This window comes from Parasteatoda tepidariorum, chromosome 8, assembly GCF_043381705.1.
Source record: "Parasteatoda tepidariorum isolate YZ-2023 chromosome 8, CAS_Ptep_4.0, whole genome shotgun sequence".
Classification (NCBI taxonomy): Eukaryota; Metazoa; Arthropoda; class Arachnida; order Araneae; family Theridiidae; genus Parasteatoda; species Parasteatoda tepidariorum.
In genome coordinates, this window is record NC_092211.1 from 59,953,644 (window position 1) to 59,978,424 (window position 24,781).

The 24,781-nt window shown below is 29.3% G+C and overlaps 1 protein-coding gene across 1 annotated transcript in view; it reads left to right on the forward strand.

Moving 5' to 3' along the window:
* LOC107436243 (uncharacterized) overlaps positions 1-24,781 on the forward strand; it is a 276,637-nt gene that overhangs the window by 237,172 nt on the left and 14,684 nt on the right. Inside the window, exons 3-6 of the mRNA XM_016047876.3 lie at positions 12,529-12,751; positions 18,677-18,686; positions 20,186-20,346; positions 23,188-24,118. Of these exons, the coding sequence (XP_015903362.3) occupies positions 12,529-12,751; positions 18,677-18,686; positions 20,186-20,346; positions 23,188-24,118 (1,325 nt within the window). The remainder of the gene's footprint in view (positions 1-12,528; positions 12,752-18,676; positions 18,687-20,185; positions 20,347-23,187; positions 24,119-24,781) is intronic.

The window sequence follows — 24,781 nt, forward strand, 5'->3', positions numbered from 1 at the left end:
AGGAAAAACAAATGCATAATCTGTCTTGGACTGAATCATAAAAATAGAAAATTCTTGAGCTTTATGAAATATTAGACATCTTAATAAACAGAGTTGCAAATATTATTAGCTGTACAAAATTTATAGGTTGAAATTATTTTGTTTTGTTTATAAATTTTTGTTGAAATTTTAGTAGATAAGTGTTTCCTAAACACACATTTCTCTTTTCTACGAAATCGTTCTTAAATTGTTATTCTTAATCATTAATATTCATTTGCTATCTAAGAATGCATCTAGAAAATCAAAACCTCGAACTATTTATGATATTAGACACCATGAGTAGCATAGGCCGAGATAGCCTTGTTGGTAGGGCGTTGAGCTCATGTCCAAGGAGTTGTGAGTTCGATTCCCAATGGCCGAAGAATCGCCTCGAGTAAATGGTGACTGGTGCACATTAAATCTGTCGGGTCACAAAGCGCCCAAAGTTCCCATAACAGATAAATACCTCTGGGGGTACTAAATTGGAGATTGATCATTCTCTGGTTCAGGTCAAAATTAAGATCTGTGAATGAATGTGTCCTCCTTATAAACGGGTTGTGGCGTGTGTGTGACTGAAGTCTTATTCTTAGTCATAGGTGGTGCCACTTAAAAGCAAGAAACGCACCCTCTGCCTTAAATACGGTTAGTTTCACCAAGCAGGCTTGCTGGACTGGTAAGTGTCATTAGAAACAACAACATGAGTAGCATCACGGAATAAAACCTTTTTTCTTTTCAAAAACTGTTAAACATTATTAGATCAATTTAAAGTTCGTGCTAAACTCTGAATTGCGTTGAAGAAAATAAATTATTTTTGTGTTTCAGTAGAATTGAAGAATGTGAACTGCGAATAATTGTGAAGAAGTATTATGATCAATTGACTTAATGTTAAAATTTCAACAAAGTGACCATATTTAGTCAATGGAAATAATATTTTGTTTTCAATTTGTAATCAATCTTTAGTCACCACTCATCGCTCATTCTAAGAAGTTCGAATGTTAGAAGTAAAAATGATCTGTAGTCAACTAATCTTGTCAAATCAAATTTTCATGGATTCTGTTTCCAGTAACCTTACAGGCAAAAAAAATTTCATTTTGCGAGAGAAATCGAAGCTGCACCTTAAGAATTTATTTAACAAAAAAGCAAAACAATTTTTATCGAGGAAAAAAAAATCAAAAATCGTTTGGGACTGATTTGGGCTATCATTTGGCACTGATTGTTACAATTTGGGTGCCTACAACTCGAACAGAAGTGAAGTAATTATGCCTAACCATATGATTTAATTGGACCCTGTAAGCGACGTCACGTGTGTGAGTCGAACCTAATTGGCTTTTGACTCAACGAATGCCATAGCAAATGTCACATTAAAATGGTGTAATCGTTTGGAATTGTTTTTTATATATGTATAGTCTCACTTGTTGCTTTCGTTTGAGATTGAATGTTGCTATTTTCGATTGAAACCTGTGACACTAGTTTTTGTGATTATTTGTTATTTGACATTGTTAGTGTTTGATCGTTTTTATTCGTAAAATATATTGCATTATTAATTTGCGCAATAATTGTTTTAAATGCATTATTAATTTGCTTTTTAATCTAATAGCCTCGAGTTTGTTTTCTTAACAGAATTTTCTTATTCGTCCTGATTTAAGACGACACTCTTTTTAAAGTTTCTTTCTATTAGATTATTTTAATGAAAAATTTAGATGGACTTACTAATTTAGAATTAAATTTAACAAACCGTTCATAAAAAAAATTTAAAGATTCTTTATACATGAAGTGGCAAATATTAATGAAACCCTAATCAATGATTGCACAGATTATTTCAAACGACCTTAAAATACTTCAAACCTTATTCAAATCATTCTGTTTAAGATTATTTACCACGCAGGAAATTTATTTTCATAAAAGACAATTATGCTTAAAAAAATAAACATTTATTCTCAGTTTAACACTTTTTCGGCAGTGTTTTTTAATGGTAATTACGGGCTTTTCGTGGAGTCTGCTAGTTTCTGTGCACAACTGATTTGGTAATCGTTAATAACCGAAAAATCTTTTCCGCTATTTTCATTGCTCTCTCCTAAAAATAGCAACCGCCCGCAGGGAATCTATGTTTGGTCATTAACAAACCAATTTTTATTTTGTTCTTTTTCTTTCTCGAAAAACCTGGCAAACAATCTTTCCTGCCAACCCATGTAAAATGGCTGCTGCAAATGCTTATTTGAATTTGTTTTTGTTGTTTTTGTTTTAAATTGTGCGTGTTTTGTTTATGAGCTTTCAATATTACTGCTGTTACCGTGCATAGTTTAATAGAAATTTTATTAATCTTTTTTTTTCCAACCGTGAAAGTAGTTTATTGAAAATACTTCTTATTTGAGAGTGAAGTAGAAATTAATAATTTCAACTTTCAAATATGTTTAAGGTGTGTGTTTTTATAATAACTACAAAAGCAAATTTTTTTTTAAATTTTTAAAATGCAAATTTTAAAATTAATATTTCAAAAAATTCGCTGTTATTTCGTTAAGGGATCATTGTTTGCAATGTTTTTAAAGATCTATGTTCATAGTTTGGTATGTTTTTTTTTATGTTTGTTCTGTTTTAATTCTCATTTATGTAATAATTATTTATTGCAATCAATTTTGAAACTTGCATTCTGTGAGCTTTTTATTACGTATAGTGCGCAAAATAAAAAAATGGATCATCCTGAATCTCTTTTGATCTAATGATCGAATCTTCACGTTCTAGGACTCAATCTTAATGATTCGAGGGGGTGACCTGAAATATGCTAATTAATTAGTTCAGACGATATAAGTTACGAAATCAGGCACGAAAAACGTACCTTCCCAGAACAAACTTGCCTTTTCCTTGACACATTCTGATTTTTGATCACCAGCTCTAGATCTTTTTAAGTTGGCATAGTATTAAAGAATTTGTTTATCCAAAGATAATTCCATAAAAATTATAAATTTATGTAGATATTTTTTCTATTATTCTATAAAGGTCGAAAGAATTTAGAATTATAAAGTATCTAATTTTTTAAATCATTTTAAAGAATGTAAGTTTACATAAAAAATACAAAATTTGAGCAAAATTAGTGGAATTTAATTTTTTTTTTAAAAATCATATATTTAAAATTCAATTTCTCAGGAATTATTCGAGTAATATTTTAACTAAATTTAAAAAGTTTGATATTAATGTTTCTTGAAAGCAGTTGTGGATATATTTTGTTTTTTCCTATAGTGCAAAGACATTAATTCCTCACCAGATAGGGCATAGATTTAAATGAATCATAAAATCTTCACATCTTAATGTAACCCCTATTTTATCCCATCAAACGCAAAAATGTAAAAAAAAATTAAATAAAAAAAATTAAGTCGATATAACGGTTTAAATTAATTTGAAAAACTGAGAATCACATATGAAACCTTTGAAAGAATCACAATCCCCTGAAGCAATGAAAAATGAATAATCACAACAAAATGGAAAACTGCTTCAATATTACTTCATCTTAGACTTATCTTTTTTACTGTGTGCGCAAAATGTATAGAGATGTGTTGTTAAACTATTTTATAATATGTTTAATTTTTATCGAAACTTAAATGTAAATTTTTGAATAATTTATTAAAAAAAAAAATTTTTCAAACTTTCAAGAAAAAAATATCTTTAACCACTTGCTTACTTTTCATATACGTGGAACACTATTTAAAAAAATAAGATTAAAATAGGATTTTCGAATTTCGTAGCTACTCTCTGAATTTATAAATTCAAATAAATAGTACTGTTTTTATTTTATTCCGTTTTATACTTTGTAGCGTAAGTACTTTGTAGCCTGAAATAAATTTCATAGTTACAATAAATATATTTCCTTTTATGATCGATTTAAACAAATAAAAGTAATTCTAATTTAAATTTAGGAAAAAAATTCATAATCGTGCAATTTAAAAAAAGTTTTTTTTTTAAAAAAAATGCAAAAAAGTAATTTTTCAGTTTTATTACATGAAATACTATACCACATAATGCTACATCTATAATATAGAAGTCATGTTTAGAAATTAATCTTATATATGATTTAAAATATGGAAGAAAATATATACTGCCTGTTTTTTCGTATGTTTTCTTTTAAGTAGAGAAATATTATTATTTAGGAATCCAAGTGGCAATTTATCATTCAAATTGAATCGGGGGGAAAAAAACAATGTTTTTAAAATCATTTCATTTTCAAAGCATTTTACGCTAAATACTAGTAAAAAGAGCATTATTGTTTTATAAAGGATAATTTCATAATTAGCCAATCTCATAGAAAATTGTTCACATAAAATTTCTTCTTAAATTTCCCTTATCTAGCTTTCATCTCTTTCTCTTTTGCAATTTTTTTTTCCCTTTCAATTGTACATCTAAAATGGTAACGAGAAAGGATAAATGAAAAATGGGAAGCCCCCTACTGATTTTTTTTCTCGAATGAAACTCTTTCACCCCTAACCCCCTTTTTTTCCTTATTTTCAAGTACATCCCCCTTTTCCCTGTGATCCATTTTTGGCGGGCAAAAAGCCAAGTGGTGTTTGTAGAATTGCAACTGAATTCGCGCTCTCTCTTATGTTATACGTAATACTTTTTTCCATATTATCTATCATCGCATTTTTTAAGCTTTTGGCGACGATTTGGCGATATTTTAGTCACCCCCCCCCCNCCCCCTTGTTGTTTTTTCTTCTCCTGATTTCTCCGTAAATAGGGAAAACTTTCTTTATTTTGTTCTCATTTATTTATTGGTGTTAAGGCGTATTGTTTTCACGAGATATTATTAATGTTTTAGGAATTTTTCTCACTTTTCATTCACGCTCCGGGGCTTTCATTTTCCGCCCCCGCCTTTTTACCGTTTTTTTTGCGTTTTATCTGCGTATTTAGCAAAAACAAAAACGCAATACATATTTTTTTGTGCTTCTTGAATGAAATTGTGTCGTACGAATAAATGTAATAATGAGAAATTAGGAGTTCACAACTTTTTTAAGCAGAGTTACGAAGTCAACGGCTAGATCAACTTCGCAACATTATTCATTACGTATTCATTATAACATTCGTTATAAAATACATTCGTTATAAAATACATTCGTTATAAAATACATTCATTATAAAATACATTCATTATAAAATGCATTCATTATAAATTACATTCATTATAAAATACATTAATTATAAATTACATTCATTATAAATTACATTCATTATAAAATGCATTCATTATAAAATGCTTTCATTATAAAATACATTCATTATAAATTGCGTTCATGATAAATTACATTCATTATGAATTACGTTCATGATAAATTACATTCATTATAAATTACGTTCATTATAAATTACGTTCATTATAAATTGCATTCATTACAAAATGCATTCATTACAAAATGCATTCATTACAAAATGCATTCATTACAAAATGCATTCATTATAAAATGCATTCATTATAAAATGCATTCATTATAAAATACAATAAAATAAAATTTAATGAAAAAAAAATCAATGCGAATAAAAATAATCAAGTAAGAGGCTTAACTGTAAAACAGATCAGCTTAGTTCATAATGGGGTTAAAAAAGCTAAAATAAAATTAGAAGCTTTATTCTAATTTAATAGTATTTCATTCTAAAGCTACAATAGGATTGACAAACTGAAAAAGATTTTTAGGCTGAATTACACTCTAGGATTGTGAAACTAAATATGATTAGTAAGAATTGGATTGATAAACTAAATGAGGCAAGCTAAATTACAATGGGATTGATTGAGTCGTGGTGGCTCAGGGAATAGAGCATTCGCCTTCAAATGAGGTGAACCGGGTTCGAATCCAAGGAGATGGCTAGTCGATACGAATTCCTCACCCGGCTCGCACCGACCACAGTGCTGTCGTAAAATAGCCTCAGTGGTAGATGGATCATAGGTTAGATTCCCCTTGACGTCAGGCTAACCGTGGGAGGTTTTCGTGGTTTTCCTCTCTATGCAACGAAAATGTGGGTTTGTTCCATCAAAAAGTCCTCCCCGAAGGCAAATTTCTCCCAATACTTGATCCATGTCTTGATTGATGTCTTCATTTCACTTGCAGAAGTTAAAAATATAAAATAAAATATTATTAGTTTACAATATTTTCGAATGTTAATAATGTCTCCATTTCACTTGCAGAAGTTAAAAGCATAAAATAAAATTTTATTAGTTTACAATATTTTCGAATGCTAATAATATATTTGTAATTTCCCTGACTTATTGTTCTACAGCTTTCACTGTAAGTGGTCATACCAGTTCTATTATTACTACACATTAATCATTGAGTGCGAGATATTACCTTTTGTCGCTGCAAAGCTTGTTTTAATTAGAATTGCACGAACGCAGTCCCGTAGCGTTTGAGCTGCCTGCTTTAAAATCCCAAATTTATGATCTTAATATTTATGAATTAAAATAGAATACTTACTAGTGTTGAATTTAAGTGTAAAAATGACACCTGCTTCAAGTGTTTTGCTTGTACATTTTGCTGATAGTTGAAATTCCGCATTCTTAATATCTTTAAAATATGATCGCGTGTGATAAAACTAACTTGATGCTTATCATCTTCATAACTTTGTTAAACAAATTAACACTGACTTTTGAATAATTTCTTTTGAGCACCTTTTTCAAAAAATCACAAAGGAACTGGTGGTTCATTAGACGGTTAAAAATAAGTTCGATTTACCAATTCACAAAAGTATAATTAATTTGTATAAACATTGTAATGGATGTTACAAAACGAAGAAATAAAGTCAGACAGTATTTTATGGATATGTAAAAGTCTTCATGGGTAGAAATAATGTATTATGCATGTTATCAGCGAAGTTTAAAAAACCGTCTTTATTCGGAAACTATCTAGGCATTTTATTGAATGCCGAAAAGTATGAAGCAATTAAAAAATTCATCTATAGCTCAGACTATTTTTAGAGTGCCGAAAACTTACCGGTGAAGTAGGAAACAATGAAACATTTCATACATTGATCAGGCTATCTTTAGAATAACGAAAACTAACCGATAAAATATGAACCAATTAAACAATTCATAGATTGCTCATGCTTTCTCTAGAATGTCAAAAACTGACCGGGTGAAACAATTAGCCTGATCAATGTATGAAATGTTTAATTGTTTCCTACTTCACCGGTCAGTTTTTGACATTCTAGAGAAAGCATGAGCAATCTATGAATTGTTTAATTGCTTCATATTTTATCGGTTAGTTTTCGTTATTCTAAAGATAGCCTGATCAATGTATGAAATGTTTATCTTTAGAATAACGAAAACTAACCGATAAAATATGAAGCAATTAAACACTTCATACATTGCTCATTCTTTCTCTAGAATGTCAAATGACATGACTGCGAAGTATGAAATACATCATGCATTCTGTCAAATGCCTAAATATCTATGAAAAGCCGGCGTTTCATTACATTGCCGTTAACATACGTAATATGCCTACTTAATGGCTATCTTTAATCATTGGTATTTTTGAAAAAATGAGTATTTTTTAAATATCTTTTTTGTAAAAAAATTTTATATGCATTTAAGAGCATTTTTCTTTATATGTAATGATTGTCATATTTTATTCTTCGTTTAAAAACTCCAGGTATTCTATGAAAAAATTAGTATTCTATAGAATGCTGAAGTTTTATATATTTCCGGTAACATATATATTATAAGGAATCTAGTTTGACAGACATTATCTTTAATATGTAGTGTGTCTATACTGTCTGATATATTGCAAATATTAAACCGTATATTTTAATATGAAATTTTGTAAATGGTTTTTGTTTTTCTTTTCTGTTTTAAATAACTAACTGAAAAAGTATCCATTTAAGTTAAATATAGTTACATATTATATTGTCATTTTTTTGCACTTTGGTACAATTTTCCGGTCAATTGTCCATCAATTCTGTAATGATGCCTAATTTTTATATTTAATTTAATTTAGTTTTAGTTAAAAAGTATATTTCCCTAGGTCAAAGCAGTTACAAACACTCAATATGTCCGAATGTCCAGATAAATATGACCATTGGTGTTTTGCAAGATATAATATCTTGCAAAACACTAATACATGTTATTAAATTTTAAAATAAATAATTTTTGTTTAAAAAAATTATTGCAAAAAAAATTTTGTTTGGAAAAAAAAAACATTGGCTTTTTCGGTACTTCAAATTCAATTCATTTTCTCTGTCTTTTTAGATATTTTAATTAAATTCTCTGACTTTTCCTTTATTTTTTTTAGATCGATAAATATCCCTGTTCTGCTCACTTTAGATATTTTTTCTTCGTTCAAGTAATAAAAATCGGGAAAAATTTTGCTTAGACGTTAATCTTATAAATGTATAAATGCATGTATGCCATTTTCATAACAAAATAAATCTTAAATTTATATTTTGCGACACGTAAACTTGCGTTCAGTCTCTCTTAAACTGGCATATTGTTCTGTCATATTATTCTAACTTATCTAGCGTGATATAAAAAATTTCGTCATTTTCTTCCCAAAAATGTCTTAGCGCTATATTTCTTTGACGATTTTTTTTCTTTCTATCTCTTAACCTTGAGAAGGGAGAGAAAAAAAGTAAGCCAATCATCTTCTTAAAATGTTGAAAGATCAAAACTGAAACGCATATATCCTCCTTTTGTACTTCTAAACAATAGTCATACATACCAGCGGGATAGGTTATGCATCCGTATTTTGTTGTCCTTTTTCCGATAATTAATCTGCATGATATGCTTAAAATTATAGAATTGTCTTTTATTTTGGCATTTTATTGTGCCGATTTTTTTTTAATGTGTAGGTGTTTATATTTTGCCTTGAAAGATAAGTGCTCCACCTCTACTCTATTGATAAACGTAAAAAAACTTTCAAGCATTTTTAAGACCTATTTATTTTCGAATATCCCTGATAAAGAACGGAAATTGTGGATTCCTACGATAATAAAACAATGCAGTGGTAATATCTCACCTGTTTTGTTTAGGTTTGTCTGTAATTGGATATTTATGGAGTGATATGTAGAGCCCGTATTTTGATGACCTAAAAATTCCTATAAATATCCATAAAAAAATGCAAAAACCTTGCATGCCTTTAAATTTCAAAATTGCCCCATTATCTGAGTAAAAACTATTAAACTAAAACAATGTTTTCCCTTTAAAATATTTTCATTCGTGTCAAAATGTATGAAGCGACGTAATGCATGTTGTATGGTTCATTGAAGTTTGAAATATATCATAATACAGAAGGGAACCGGTTATCCGGAATGCTATTCCGGATAACTGATTTTTCCGGTTTTCTGAATCGCTACAAAAAGCCGTTTTTTTTATTGTTAAGCCCAACTAAAAGAAATTTTTTTTGAAATCTTAAAGGAAAAAAAACGATGACATTAATGATTATTTCCAAAATGATGGTAAGGTAAAAATCTTTCAAAAAAGAAAGAAAAATCCTAAAATCTTATGAGGGAAAATTTTTTTTTTATTTTTAAAAATGGCGGGAAAATTCATTGAATTTCGTTCCGGTTTTTTGGTTTTCCGGTTTTCTGATTTCCGGATAACGGGTGCTGTACTGTATATGCTAAAATAACAGGAAATGAAAGAAAAAGGAAAATATATTGATTTCTGAACGTTTTTATTTTATATATAAATTAGTTTAATAAATATTAAAACTTCCAATGTTACTAAATATAAGAATTGCATTGGATTGTGAAAAAAATTTTGATATTTTTAAATGCAAATGATCGTCTCTTGCCTGGGGGAAGCTTCTTTCAACGATTCCTGATGTGATTCGTGCATACTTGAGGATTATTAAAAAAAAGAAATACCAAAAAATAGGAAGAATACACCAATTATTTAACAAAAACTCTGAAATGAAAAAAATAACCTAAAGGTCTTAAAAATATCCCTAAAGAGAAAAAAAGACGCTAAAATAATAAAAAAAGATATTTTCTCCTGAAAATTTTCATTTTTTATTCAAATTATTTTAATAAACATTCAAACTTCCAGTGTTATTAGATATAAAAATTATTGTTAATTGGTGTTTGTTATTTTGACAGCTAAATGAGCGAGACGCTCATAATTCCATGTTGCCTGGAGAAGCTTTTTCCAACATTTACTGATGTGATTGGTGCATACTTAATGATATTAAAGATGTCAAGAAATAATAAAAAATTGAGAAACACCAGAAACTTATAAAATGCAAAGAAATGCCCCAATTTTTTATTATTTTAAAAAAAGTACCCCGAAGGTCTAAAATCCTCTTAAAGAGAAAAAATGTTCAACAATACAAAAACATGCAAATGTCATTAAAACTTGAGCCCTATTCATAAATACATAAAACTTTAGAAAAACAAATGAAGAAATAAAAATGCTTAGAAATACAAATATTTGAAGTCTATTGGCAGGATTCACAACTGCCGTAAAATTTAAAAATTATTTTGAGAATGAGGATTTCTTTCTTAACTAATACCTAGGCAGGAGCAGGTATTTAAAGACTCTATAGTGTCAAAATAAAAAAAATGTTTTAACTCTCAACTATTTTGAGATTGAGGATTTCTTTTAGATCTCATAGTTTACGCACTGATATTTGGATGTTATACGACTCCAGTGTCAAACTAAGAATGATTTTGACTCTGTTTTGAGATTGATTTTTTTATTTTATTTTTTTAATGATTAGGAAGACACAAATATTTGAAATTTATTGACAGGCTTCATCCTCCCTGAAATTCAGAACTGTTTTAACTCGGATAAGACATTAAGGATTTTATTTTATCTAATATTTAGCTTTCAGACATTTAATTTCTATAGGCCAAATTTGAAAATTATTTTATGTTTTTAACATTAAGAATTTCTTTTGTACCTAAAGTGACATATGGATCTATTTTGATTTATGCTTTTCTTGTGTCACTATATCTGTTAACAAATTGATATTATTACAAGATTTTCTCTAAATACTACCTTTGACATATGAGTTTTAGAATTCTTATTTAATGTGAACAAATTATAAGCTTCTTACGATATTAATTGTTAATTCTAACTAGTAAAAATATATGGGATTGCCTTTTGATTTGATTCGAAAGATTAAGTAGCTTTCATTATTTTTTTATTTCTTATAAGGGGTGTTCAAATATCACGAAAACATTTATAAATATAAAGTAAGCATTATATATCTAAATATTGCGTAAGCATTATATGTTAAAATATTGCGTAAGCACTATTTGTTAAAATATTTCGTAGTCATTATTTGTTAAAATATTGCGTAAGCATTATTTGTTAAAATATTGCATAAGCATTATTTGTTAAAATATTGCATAAGCGTTATTTGCTAATATATTGCGCATCGACATTTTACGTAAGCATTGCGTAGCGATGTATTCCTTAAGAACTACCTATCAGAATATCATGTATTGCGTAAGCATTGCGTATCAAATACGACGTAAATACTATATGTTATATTAAATATTACATATGCACAATATTATAAAGTAATAGGTTGACCTGATTTAGGAGTTTTGAGTTTCCTTCCCCCTGGTTAACGAAAATAAGTAGATCACAAAATCGCGGTTTCAAATTTAATTTTTTTTGGTTTCATTTTCGCATTTTGAAGAGTTTCTCCCAATGATTAGAATTTAGAATTAACGCAAGTCTTCTGCTCTTTGGATGCTTACCAGGAGTCTGTCCAGACATTTTGAGAAAGGTCCGGTTTTTGTGAAATTGGGGGGGGAAATTACTCACATTCTTTCAACCAGGGTCCTGCTATTATAAATTTGTGCAAATAGGGTCCTGTAATTACAAAAAAAAATTTTCAAGGAGTTTTTAAATTGTAAATAGATACAAGATTATGTAGCACTCAGCACTGTAAAATTATAATAAAAATTAAATTTTCAAAAATAAACAGCAATTGTTGCTTCTAAATTAGAGATGCAACATACAAATATTTGGTATTTAGCCTATACTGCTGAACGCAGAATACTCATTTCGGACAAATAAAGGAAGAAGCGCCTGCCTAAGACAAAGACGTTTACATCCATCTTTCCTGTTTTTTTCCCTGGGAAGAGTTTATTCAATTAACAAAACAATAATGAAGATAAACAAATTTGTGAAGGGTCCGATTAAAAGAAAAATCATTTTGTGATGCGTCCGTTTTTAAGTTAAAATATTTTGTGAAGGGTCCGTTTTTATGAAAAGATATTTTGTGAAGGGTCCGTTAACGACCCAAATTTCTTCTAAACAGACCCCTGCTTACACAATATCTGAATTACCTGCAGCGTGTGATTCTTTCAACGAATCAGATTTTAATATAGCTGACTCATTTTTGATCTTTTTAGGGACTATCCCTATTAATTTCAAGGTGGTATCCCTATTTCAAGGTATCCCTATTAATTCCAAAAAATTATGCTCAGAGATTAGAGAAACTACATTGAATAGAGAGAATTTTATTTTAATATATGATTGATCAAATATTTTAGTATGTAGTACTAAATATCTTTATTTTTTAACAGGACTCCTATGATGGACCTGTTGGTTCAGGCTGCCACATCCAACAAGATATCTCCGAGTGGCCACGTGATTAAAGTCATTTCGAGGGAAGAAGAGCGCAATGTCAACTATAAACCGAATACCCCCATCGGATCCCTAGATGCCAATACAGTGTACATAGTCCCCAAATCTACACTAGAAGCACCCGTCAAAAGAATGCCAAAACTTGCTAACCAGCCTTTTGAGGTTACTATACATTCTTAATTCCTAAACAACGAGAAACGAACGCAAATATTGTCACGATACGATGATTTTGGTTTGTGAAGCACCTCCTTCAAAAGCACAAAATGAAAGAATCACAAATGCAGGAGAATGCGCGCGATGCAACGAGGAAAGTTATTTTTTTTGTTGTAACTTGTTTGAAATTTCCCCTGCATCTGTGTGTTTCTCTTTTCCATTTTGACATTTAAAAGTGTGATTCTCTAAGTACCAAAACCATCGTATGCCTGTTTGTGTTGCGTTATTAATGCTTCTTTTACATTCTTTTAACTTTATTAATTTCTAATATTTTTCATTCCTTCCTGTTCAACTATCTCTCTACCTCTCTACTACTTCCCACTCTCTCTTCTAATATCTCCCTTCTCAATAAATAGAATTTCTAAAAACTGATAAAACAAAATTAAATTGAAGAAGAAAAAAAATTTTTGTTGAAGAAGTAGCTTATAATACGGAAATGACAAATATATAAAAATCTCAATTTTTAATGTGTTGTCGCTTACATTGACTTTTCTTTTGTATGGCAGATTTCGTATTTTGCCAAATATTTTACGAATACTGTGTAATCGTTTTCTAAGAAATTTCATTCGAAATATCGATTTATTTTTTAATCTTCGAGGATAAAGGAAAATTGAGAGTTTCGACGGATAATTGAAACAATGAGTATGAATTGGAAATTTCAACCAAATCATTGAATCAACGAGGATAAAAGCCAATTTTCCGAATTTTAAGTTGAAATTGAATCATTCTATAACTGGTATCATTCTATATTACACCATTTGAAATTTTTGAGTATATTGAACCATAATAAACAATTTCTTTCACAATATCTGCAATATTACTATGGTTTTAAGTTTTTTTTTTATAATATTATACTTCTTAAACTTAATTACACGAAACCATGGTTCAACTTAACTGGAAATATACCGAGTAATTTAAAAAAACAACGCAAGTGCTTCACAATTGATTCCGAGATAAGTGTCTTGTTGATAATTATTTTCCTTCCAATGCTAATGCTATAAACTCTAAAATAGAATGTAAAAAAAAACTGATGGAACAAAATATATTTTTTAAAATTTTTATTTATTTATTTATTTATTTATTTATTTATTTTTTGCAATTTGTAGCTTACCTACAAAGATGGCAAATATATAAAAATATCAGTTTTGAATTTTTTGTCGCTTACGTTGTATTTTCAGTAGCACGGCAGAAATATGGTTCTATTAAATGCCATATTAAGGTCTCTGAAAATTTGCTCCATATTACGGTTCAAAATATCGATATTAAGGTTCAATGTAGAACACATTTTTCTGTATAATTCAATGTGGTTCAATATATAACCGATTTTTCTGTTGTGTGCTCATCGGATTCTTTTTTTATTAAAGTTAAACATACCATAAGCGGCCAAGTGACCGTTTAAGAACTTTTGCATCGAAAATGCACTTATCTTATCGTTTTTGCACACTTGTCTTTGTGACTTTTTCTAACAATTGTATGTGTTACAAAATAATATTCTATTATTATTATTATTTGCATTTTGTTTCTTTTATTAATATTTCATATTGTTAATATTCTATTATTATTATTTGCATATTCTATTATTATTATTTGCATTTTGTTTCGAATAATATTTGTCGTATACCTATTTCTACCACAACCGGTCATTTGACCGGGAGAACAATTTATTACTTTATAAGGTTATCGGATCAGAAACTACGATGTAATGCGTGTTCGACGTTTTGCATTCGCTTATAGTTGCACATTTCTGCAAACACTGTTGCGTAGTGAGTTCAATCAGAATAACTGTGAATTCTAATTTCAAGAAAGTACCTAAAATTTCTGATTGGCATTTTTGTGTAAAAAAAAGTAACAAAAACTAAATGTTTTGCTGAGTAGCTTATATTTTATTTTGATAGCTTTGCTTCATTTCTAACTAACTGTTGGTTTCTATCCAGAAAAATGTCGAAATAATCAAGACAAGTTCTTAGAAGAAATAATGTTAATTATAAGAATAATGATAATTCTTATATATTCTTATAAGAATAATTCTTATATATTCTTATAAGAATAATTCTTATATATTCTTATAAGAATAATTCTTATATATTCTTATAAGAATAATTCTTATATATTCTTATAAGAATAATTCTTATATATTCTTATAAGAATAATTCTTATATATTCTTATAAGAATAATTCTTATATATTCTTATAAGAATAATTCTTATATATTCTTATAAGAATAATTCTTATATATTCTTATAAGAATAATTCTTATATATTCTTATAAGAATAATTCTTATATATTCTTATAAGAATAATTCTTATATATTCTTATAAGAATAATTCTTATATATTCTTATAAGAATAATTCTTATATATTCTTATAAGAATAATTCTTATATATTCTTATAAGAATAATTCTTATATATTCTTATAAGAATAATTCTTATATATTCTTATAAGAATAATTCTTATATATTCTTATAAGAATAATTCTTATATATTCTTATAAGAATAATTCTTATATATTCTTATAAGAATAATTCTTATATATTCTTATAAGAATAATTCTTATATATTCTTATAAGAATAATTCTTATATATTCTTATAAGAATAATTCTTATATATTCTTATAAGAATAATTCTTATATATTCTTATAAGAATAATTCTTATATATTCTTATAAGAATAATTCTTATATATTCTTATAAGAATAATTCTTATATATTCTTATAAGAATAATTCTTATATATTCTTATAAGAATAATTCTTATATATTCTTATAAGAATAATTCTTATATATTCTTATAAGAATAATTCTTATATATTCTTATAAGAATAATTCTTATATATTCTTATAAGAATAATTCTTATATATTCTTATAAGAATAATTCTTATATATTCTTATAAGAATAATTCTTATATATTCTTATAAGAATAATTCTTATATATTCTTATAAGAATAATTCTTATATATTCTTATAAGAATAATTCTTATATATTCTTATAAGAATAATTCTTATATATTCTTATAAGAATAATTCTTATATATTCTTATAAGAATAATTCTTATATATTCTTATAAGAATAATTCTTATATATTCTTATAAGAATAATTCTTATATATTCTTATAAGAATAATTCTTATATATTCTTATAAGAATAATTCTTATATATTCTTATAAGAATAATTCTTATATATTNACAGTGAAAAGTTTTCGGAACTTCAGTGTTCAAAAAAGTATACAAAAGCTAGACGTTAAGAACGTATCCAATGCGCGAGCATCGGATTGCGAAGCAATCCGAAATGAACTGCGAAAGCAGTTCCGGGGGCTCGCGAGCAGGGGGCGAAGCCTCCTAGTAGTAATATATTTTGGTATTTAAGTAATAACTTTGTATGCGTCATTCAGAAAATCGAATCTGTGCAATTTATCAGCATTCGATATTTCTTTAGTTCTAAGCATTTTATTTCATAGAACTAAAAGAAATATCGAATTTTTAAGTCCAGTTGTGGTAAGTTAAGTGAGTCAACAGTGTGCCGCGCCTTCTTTCGAAAATCAACAAATGCACTTACTTTCAAAAATTGACTATAGATAATGATTGTTAATTTAAACAAAATATTTTCAGACATTTCTTTTTCTTCAGATCTGTAAATTATTCGTATAACTTCGTTGAACTATAACACAGTGATTAGATAAACCTTTTTATAAAGAAAAAAAAAGCGCGGCAAATAAACATTGTTGTGTTCGCACTATTCCAAATTTTTGGAACATTCAGTGTGAAAATTGTACCCTGATTCAATAATTTATAGCAAGCTCTGTGTTATTAATACTTACTTGATTCAAGTTTTTACCTGATGATTCAAGATTCCGTTATTTTTTTTAAACCATTTCTTTCGTAAAAGTTCAGTTAATCCAGTTTAAGAACAATAGACCAACAACAATATGAGAATCCATAATTAAGCGACTACTCCCTTTTTTTGGATCTCTTAAGAAGATGCTATATCGTGGGAGATATTCTTCATGGCAAATTATCTTTCACCTGCATAAATGATTTAAAATTTAAAGTATGCAAAATATGAATTTAGGTAACCGTAGAGTAAAACCCTGAAGTTTCAAATGCTGAAAAATATCAAAATACAAACAAGTTATGGCAAGATTATTTAGGATTACGCAGTTTCAAGTTCCAATAATTTGTTTGCATTTTGAAAACATCTTTTCAGCGCTCGAAACTTCATGGTTTACGTAAACTGATTTTTCTATAAACTTCAAAATTCCAATGTATTTGAAACAAAATTTGCCATGAAAAATTTCTTCCGAGGTATATTGTCCTCTTAAAATACTTGTGAGGCCCAATGGATGTAGTTTGTAAAGTTGCCTATAGGTCTATAGAGAGAACTCCCCTCGCCACAAAGTCTAATGCCATCTGTTGCTATGGAAACAAGAAACAGTTTCGCTATCGCCTGATTGCTTTTCTCTCGCCGACAAAAGCAAAAATTTACATTAAATATTGACCTACCACCCTTATTTGAAATCGTTAAAACTCATAACCATAGTCCCCATTTTTGCTCCAGACGAATGGCGGGGGGAGTTCTTTCCACAAACAGACAATACCATGGCTTGGGCTTTGGTTTGATTCCCCATGTAAAAGACTGGGTGTCTGATCGCACTTTCACCAATCGTGTTGAAGTGGTTCTAAATCCATTCTAATGTACTTGGTGATTTTAGAACCGGAGAAGTCTAAGTGTGATTGGGGAGAATGTTGCGGAGGCTGGTTGATAAATTACGGTAGTGCAGTGTACACATACACCTGTACTGTCTTCGGATTATCATTAAGAAAGAGTCCCATACTATCACCTTTAGTCCATTGTCTAGTGTCACGTTAACAAACTAAACTTGTAGGTTCTGGTAAGAATGCAACTCTAATCCCGGTCAAATGACGAGGTCAATACCTGAACCTAATTTCCATACTACTGCAATGAAATTGCACTTATACCGGCCTAACCTTAAATTGGCACTTATATGTTATTTAATGAAGATTGTGTTTCTAAATATGTCTTTTCGTATAATGCTTCAAATTCCTTCTATGTTTTTAAATTTTTGCTGCGCTTTAATCTGAAATTTTAAATGGCTTAATACAAAATTTGAACGAAATCGGCCGAATTGTTTTGCGAAATGAAAGTTATTTTTTAATTTAAATAAAATTGCTACTTGTTGATTGTTTTTTAAAGAATTTCCTGGTGCATTTTTCATTTTTTCTTGACAAATAATTTCTTGAGTAAAAACCCTAGGAACTTTTCATTTGGACTTTTTCCAAATTTGAAAAGCTTTAATATTTTATCGCTTTTCATTTTTAATTATCAATTCCATAACACCTCCTTAAAAAGTAATAACTAAATAAAGTCTTTATAAATCTATTTAAAATTCATTGTATCCAAGAATAGAATAAAATGCGTAGTTTCATAATATTGCATACTTTATAGTCGTTTTACGCATTCTTGCCTTGCTCAAAATGTAATTGTTTTCGTGCTCTTTTGCATATTTCTCTTTTCTTTTGAATATTTATTTCCAATTATCAACGATTTCCTCCGATTCATTGCGCGAAAAGGATGACTTCTAACTAATTAAATGCAATTTATTTGCGACTGAATAGCAAAATGACTTTAATGAGATCGGGATCTTTTCAATTAACTTCATATAACTACTCTTTAATGCAATTAACGATGAGCAATTACAAAATGGTTATAACTGCTTTTTAATTTTAGCTGAAAGAAAACGTGAATATTAAAAGGTTTCCTGCTCATTTGCGATGTTTAAAATATATATTTTTATGGCAGTGTTTATTGATTTTAATTAAAGATCACTGAAGAACACTTTTATTGCTTCTTCAGTGCAAAGAATGTAATTCTGCTAATTAGGAGAATTGATTACAACATTTCTAATTTAATTTTTTTTATTAATTTTGATATCTAGATTGTTAAAAATTGCAGTTTGTATATGAAAGCACAGAAACTAGTAATAAACTTACTTTAAAATGTTCTAGACAATAAATCTTTGAGGCATAATTTCGGGGACACAATGTCGCAAAGTCATAATCATATTGGACACAATGTCGCTGAGAGGTAATCATGCAAGAACTCAATGTCGCAAAAACAATCATACAGTGATGCAATCTCGCAGAGAGATAATCATGCTGGGACGCGATGTAGCGGAGAGATAATCATGTTGAGACAGACTGTAGCAGAGAGATAATCGAGATAATCATTTTGAGACAGACTGTAGCAGAGATAATCATGCTGGGACAAAATGTAGCAGCGAGATAATCATGCTGGGACAAAATGTAGCAGCGAGATAATCATGCTGGAACAAAATGTAGCAGCGAGATAATAATGCTGGAACAAAATGTAGCAGTGAGATAATCATGCTGGGACAAAATGTAGCAGAGACATTATCAGGCTGTGCCATTTTTCGTTGAAACATAATTAAGTAGGACTTTTCCATTGAGACATAATAATGTGGGGACACAATTAAAACATAATTTTGCAGTGATGGCACGCGTTAGCAACGCAACCCCGGAAACAAAATTTTGAGGCCTCATTATCAGGAGGGGATGCAATACTATGTGGACAAAACCTCCAGGATATGGAGCATTACTTCAAGGAAAAGCGAGCGCAAAAAGCTTTTTTTATCCATACTTTATTTTCTAACCATTACTTTATTTTGTTCCCTCGGTTTTTAATCGGGTATTGCACCAAAAAAAAAACTTCAGCTGCTACAAAATATAAATCTGCATTATTTCTAAATCTAAATTTGAAACTTCGTGAACAAAATTTTAGGTCATATAATTTATTCAACTTGTTCCGTAATCGCAGCCATTAATACTCATGTTTCAAAACCCCTATCGAAAATGAAATCGTACACACATGAATCGTGTACAAATCATGGAACGTAATTTCAAACTGCGAAAAAATTAAGAGATTAAATAAAATTAAGGGTCGCAAATAATTACGACAGAAAGTTAGGGGCTGCAGTAAAAATAAAGTGCCGTCAAAATCAGAATAGGTTGAGTTAAAACACCACAAAACCTGTCTGATTCGAACATTAAGTGTAATCAAACAGGTTCCAGTAATCAATCACTATTTAAAAAAGTACTAATCGAATGTAATGCTTTATTCAACTGTTTCTTTAATTTCTGACTGACACAAATAGTTATTTAAAAAAAGTACAAACCGAATGTAATGTTCTATTCAAATGTTTCTTTAATTTCTGACTGACACAGATAGTTATTTAAAAAAGTACTAATCGAATGTAATATTTTATTCAACTGTTTCTTTAATTTCCGACTGACGCTCATAGTTATAATCGTATGTAATAATGTTTTATTCATTTGTTCTTTTAAGGTCTGACTGTCACTGATAGAGTTATTTTTAAAAAAAATATTATCTTCATTTTAGGTTTAAGAGATAGCATTCGAAATACTAATCTATTTGCATATCCTAAAGTAGAAGAAGAAAAGAAAAAGAAAGGCATTCTCCGATTGTTTTCAAGAAAGAAAAAAGACGTAAGTTACATGTTGTTCTTTTTTTAATTTTATTTTATTCTTTCTTCAATGATTTTATTACTCCGCAATATAAATGATACTTTAAATGCCTCATATATCCCGATAAGTAATACAATTACTAGTTTCTGAAAAATTTACAAATCGGTAACTAGAAGATGATGTAGTTGATTAAATAGGATACGTAATAAAAATTACATTAGTAAAGTTTATCCTAACTATACTTCAAAATGCTTTCTGCTATTTCATTAAAATTAGCATTATTAATAATTTATTTTTATCACTATATTACATAAAAACATAATGGCTAAAACAGCCTTCCATTGCTGTCGGTACGTTTTTATAGGCCTAAAAATCACATGATAGGGTCCAGTTTTCTCACATTAATTTCCATGCTTTTTTTGGTTGTCATCAGCATAAAGTAAATAAAAGTCATAAATATAGTCATATATAAAAGTCATAGTCAGTTTTCCTATAAAATATTTTTGAATTTCTAAATTAAAAGTATCTTCCTGTATTATTTATATTTCTTATTTTACACTGCTTTACTTGTTTTTCTAAATTAAGAGTTTAAAACTAAAAGAGAATGATTTTTCACGTAATTCTATGATATCTTGGATTACTACATTTTAAAATAAATTTATTTCTATCGGTGTCTAAATTTATTTACTGTTTTAGATTTTTTTTTTGTTCAAATTACATTATTATACAATTGGTTACTTGTTGAAGTGGTTNTATTGTCCAAAAAATCACATGATAGGGTTCAGTTTTCTCACATTAATTTCCATGTTTTTTTGGTTGTCATCAGCATAAAGTTAATAAAAGTCATAAATATAGTCATATATAAAAGTCATAGTCAGTTTTCCTATAAAATATTTTTGGATTTCCAAAATAAAAGTATTTACCTGTATTATTTATATTTCCTATTTTACACTGCTTTTAATTGTTTTTCTAAATTAAGAATTTAAAACTAAAAGAGAAGAATGATTTTTATATCTATATTATATAAAAACGTAATGGCTAAAGCAGCCTTTCATTGTTGTCGGTACATTTTTATCGGCCTAAAAAACACATGATAGTATCCAGTTTTCTCACATTAATTTACATGTTTTTTTTGGTTGTCAGTAGCATAAAGTTAATAGAAGTCATAATTATAGTCATATATAAGTCATAATTAGTTTTTCTATAAAATATTTTGGTATTTCTAAATTAAAAGTATTTACTTGTATTATTTATATTTCTTATTTTACACTGCTTTTAATTGTTTTTCTAAATTAAGAGTTTCAAACTAAAAGAGAATGATTTTGCACGTAATTCTATGATATCTTGTATTATTACATTTTAAAATAAATTTATTCCTATCGGTGTCTAAATTTATTTACTGTTTTAGAATTTTTTTTTGTTCAACATTAATATACAATCGGGTACGTGCACTTCAAGAAGAATTAAGATCACAGATACCCACACATGTGACGTCAGCTGCAGCCGACTGCTTATACGCAGAATGGTGTGATAAAGTTGAACTAAATTTCTCCACATAAGTTAGAATGTTAATTAATGTGAAGTTAATTAAATACAGCACCGTATTGCACATCGAATTCATTGAAATATAATTCTTACACGTCTACTTCTTTTACTTAACTTAGATTTTTTATTTGTTTATGTATTTTAATGTAACCGTAATATATTTTTCTTTTGTCTACCTGGCGTAATTAGTTTGTTTCTGTTCTACATGGCATTGTGTTAAGTGAGAAATATATAGTGAAAGAATTGTAATCTTTGTGAAAGAATATAGAATGTAAGAGAATTGACACTTGATGGGCTTGGCTTATTCGAAATAGAATGGAAAGAACAGTTGCTTACGTAAGCAAATGCCACGTTTCAACAACCAATCAGGATCGAGATAACCACACTACCTCACTTGTAGGTATCGCATTATAAATTACAGTTAGAGAGATTCGTTAACTGAATAAGAACTTAACGATTAGTTTTAAGCACAATGTAATGCATACACAAATTATATTTAATGTATTCGTTTGTTTGGTGAGAAAAATATTAAATTCGGTTGAATCATAAAGGAGATGTGTGGACGTGAAAAAAAGCGTAATCAAAATTTTTTTTTGGTGGATATATTTCAAGTTAGTAATTTCAACTTTAATGGGAAAAAAACATAATTATTGAGAAGAAATTATTATCGTTGGTAAGTGGTAGTGAACAGCGGGCTTGGCACCCTAAGTAATAATAAAAAAATTAATTTTAAATTGAAGATTTTAGTCCTAATTGACATGTTTAAAAAAAAATTGTTTCTTTGGGGGGGGGGGAAATATTGTCAGTCTCATTTAACTGTAAACATTTGTTTGCCACTCCAAGTCTTTAAATTTCGCAAATTTCAGCGGATGACAGTACTAAGCGACAATTTTTCAGTGTTTTCGGAGACGAAGAAATCAGCAAACTATTTTGAAAACTAACAGTCGAAGAGATCTTAGAAAACATCTGTTTTGGTAGCAAATTATATCTTATAGAATGCAAACGGTAAGACGCGAACAGTGTGTAAATGAATCATATGGATTAATAAGCTTCGCCAATGGGAAGCTAATGAACAAGAAACAAACGTATCCTTTATTTCCTTTTATCAACCTATAAATAGGGACTTTATTATGGTTTAATGAGCATTGATAGTTTACCAATTTTTAAATTGCATCCTTCCTTTGTTCAAAACCGATTTTGCACCTGCTTAAACTTTATGGCTAAGAGTAAGTTCTCCTTATTTTGTGTTAGATCCAACCTGTTACTTTCAATTTATTTTACCAGTTTTAACATCTAATATTAATTTTGTTTTTTCAGTTTACTGTTGAAACTCCAATAGGAACAAATGGTCTTACATCTTCACAGAGCGAACATTCCACTCTGAACCGAAACAACTACCAACCCAAGCAGAGCATCAAAAGAAAACCAGCTCCAGCACCGCCCCCCAGGAACTCATCTCCTCCTCTCATAACTCAAAGTTCGAACTCAATTAACTCACGCCCCGAGTCTGAAATATCGGTCAAAACAGTCGATGAAATCGAAAGCTCGGTTTCCCATTCGAGACATAGTTCTGATTCTAGTGGCTACCATGAACCTTCTGTTTTTAGTGACTGCTCAGAAAACAAATCACCCGAAGCTTCTATAGTGTCCATGAACGATGGTCTACGCCAAGGCAGTCCCTCTCAGAAAGACTACATCGACAACAACGTTCAGATAAAGAGATCATCGATGACTGCTAAAGAAACTAACTTAAAAAGTGTGCCGTCAGGCTCCAGTACTTCCATTATGAGTGCTTCTCGAAAACGAAAAGCTCCTCAGCCTCCAGTTTCAACTTTGCCCGCTATTGAGTCCCCGTCTACTCCTGAAGCGCCTCCAATCGACTCTATCGCTATCGAACTCGCCGACGCTGCTTCTGGCGTGGATACAGTGGATGCCAAAGCGCCAAATGGTAGTGAGATATCTTCTGTGGAACAGGAGTCGGAAGCGATAAAGTATTTGGAGGATGTGCTTCAGGAATCGGAGAGTGGCGTCAAAAACTTTGCCGTGCAAACCATGCTGGATGACAGCGATACTGATTCTCAGAGAGACGAGACGGAAGTGATCTCTGTGTGTCAGGCTGAAGTGCACGCGAACGATCAGGATTCTTCGGACAGCGTAGTTGAACCTCAAACTATAGTCATCCCCGACCCTGCTTTGCCTAGCCTAGCTTCTCAACCAACTCCTAATCCCCAACCTGATGGATGCGAAGGTGAGATAACACGACAGCAGTTCTTGATTAAATTGGAAAATCTCCTGAAATCGAGAATTGCTGTGAGAATATAAATGTTCTATCGAAGACATGATTTCGTTTTGAAGTCTACTTTTTTTTATGATCTTTTATTTATTAACTTCATACTGATAATTATAAACACGAATTCATACGTAGCCCACAAATAATATATTCAACAACAGCCATTTGTCTCAGTAGAATTTAAATTCATATCTCATTAGTAAATTTTTGAAGGAAAATAAAGTTACTGAAATTATAAAAGAAGATTAACATTTTAAAGTTCCTACCTGTTTGGCTCATAATAATGTGTTGTGTTCTTCGTTGTTACTTAACTACTCACTTTTACGTACGTGCTTAAGTTGTTTTTTTCGCGATTGTTAAAAATAAAATGAATAGAAAATATGGTTCTTATAGATATAGTATTATCTTTCTCATGACCACAACATTCTTGGGCCGTATCTTTATTAATACACATTATTTAGATCGTTTGTATACATTTGGTCTCACATATCACTCAATATGAAATTTTTTAAAAAATTTATGATAATAATTAATGTCAAACTTAATGTATCCTTAGCCCGGGATAGAACGCTCTCCTCCCAATGAACACAGGTTCGAATCCCAGCTATACGAATTCTGCTC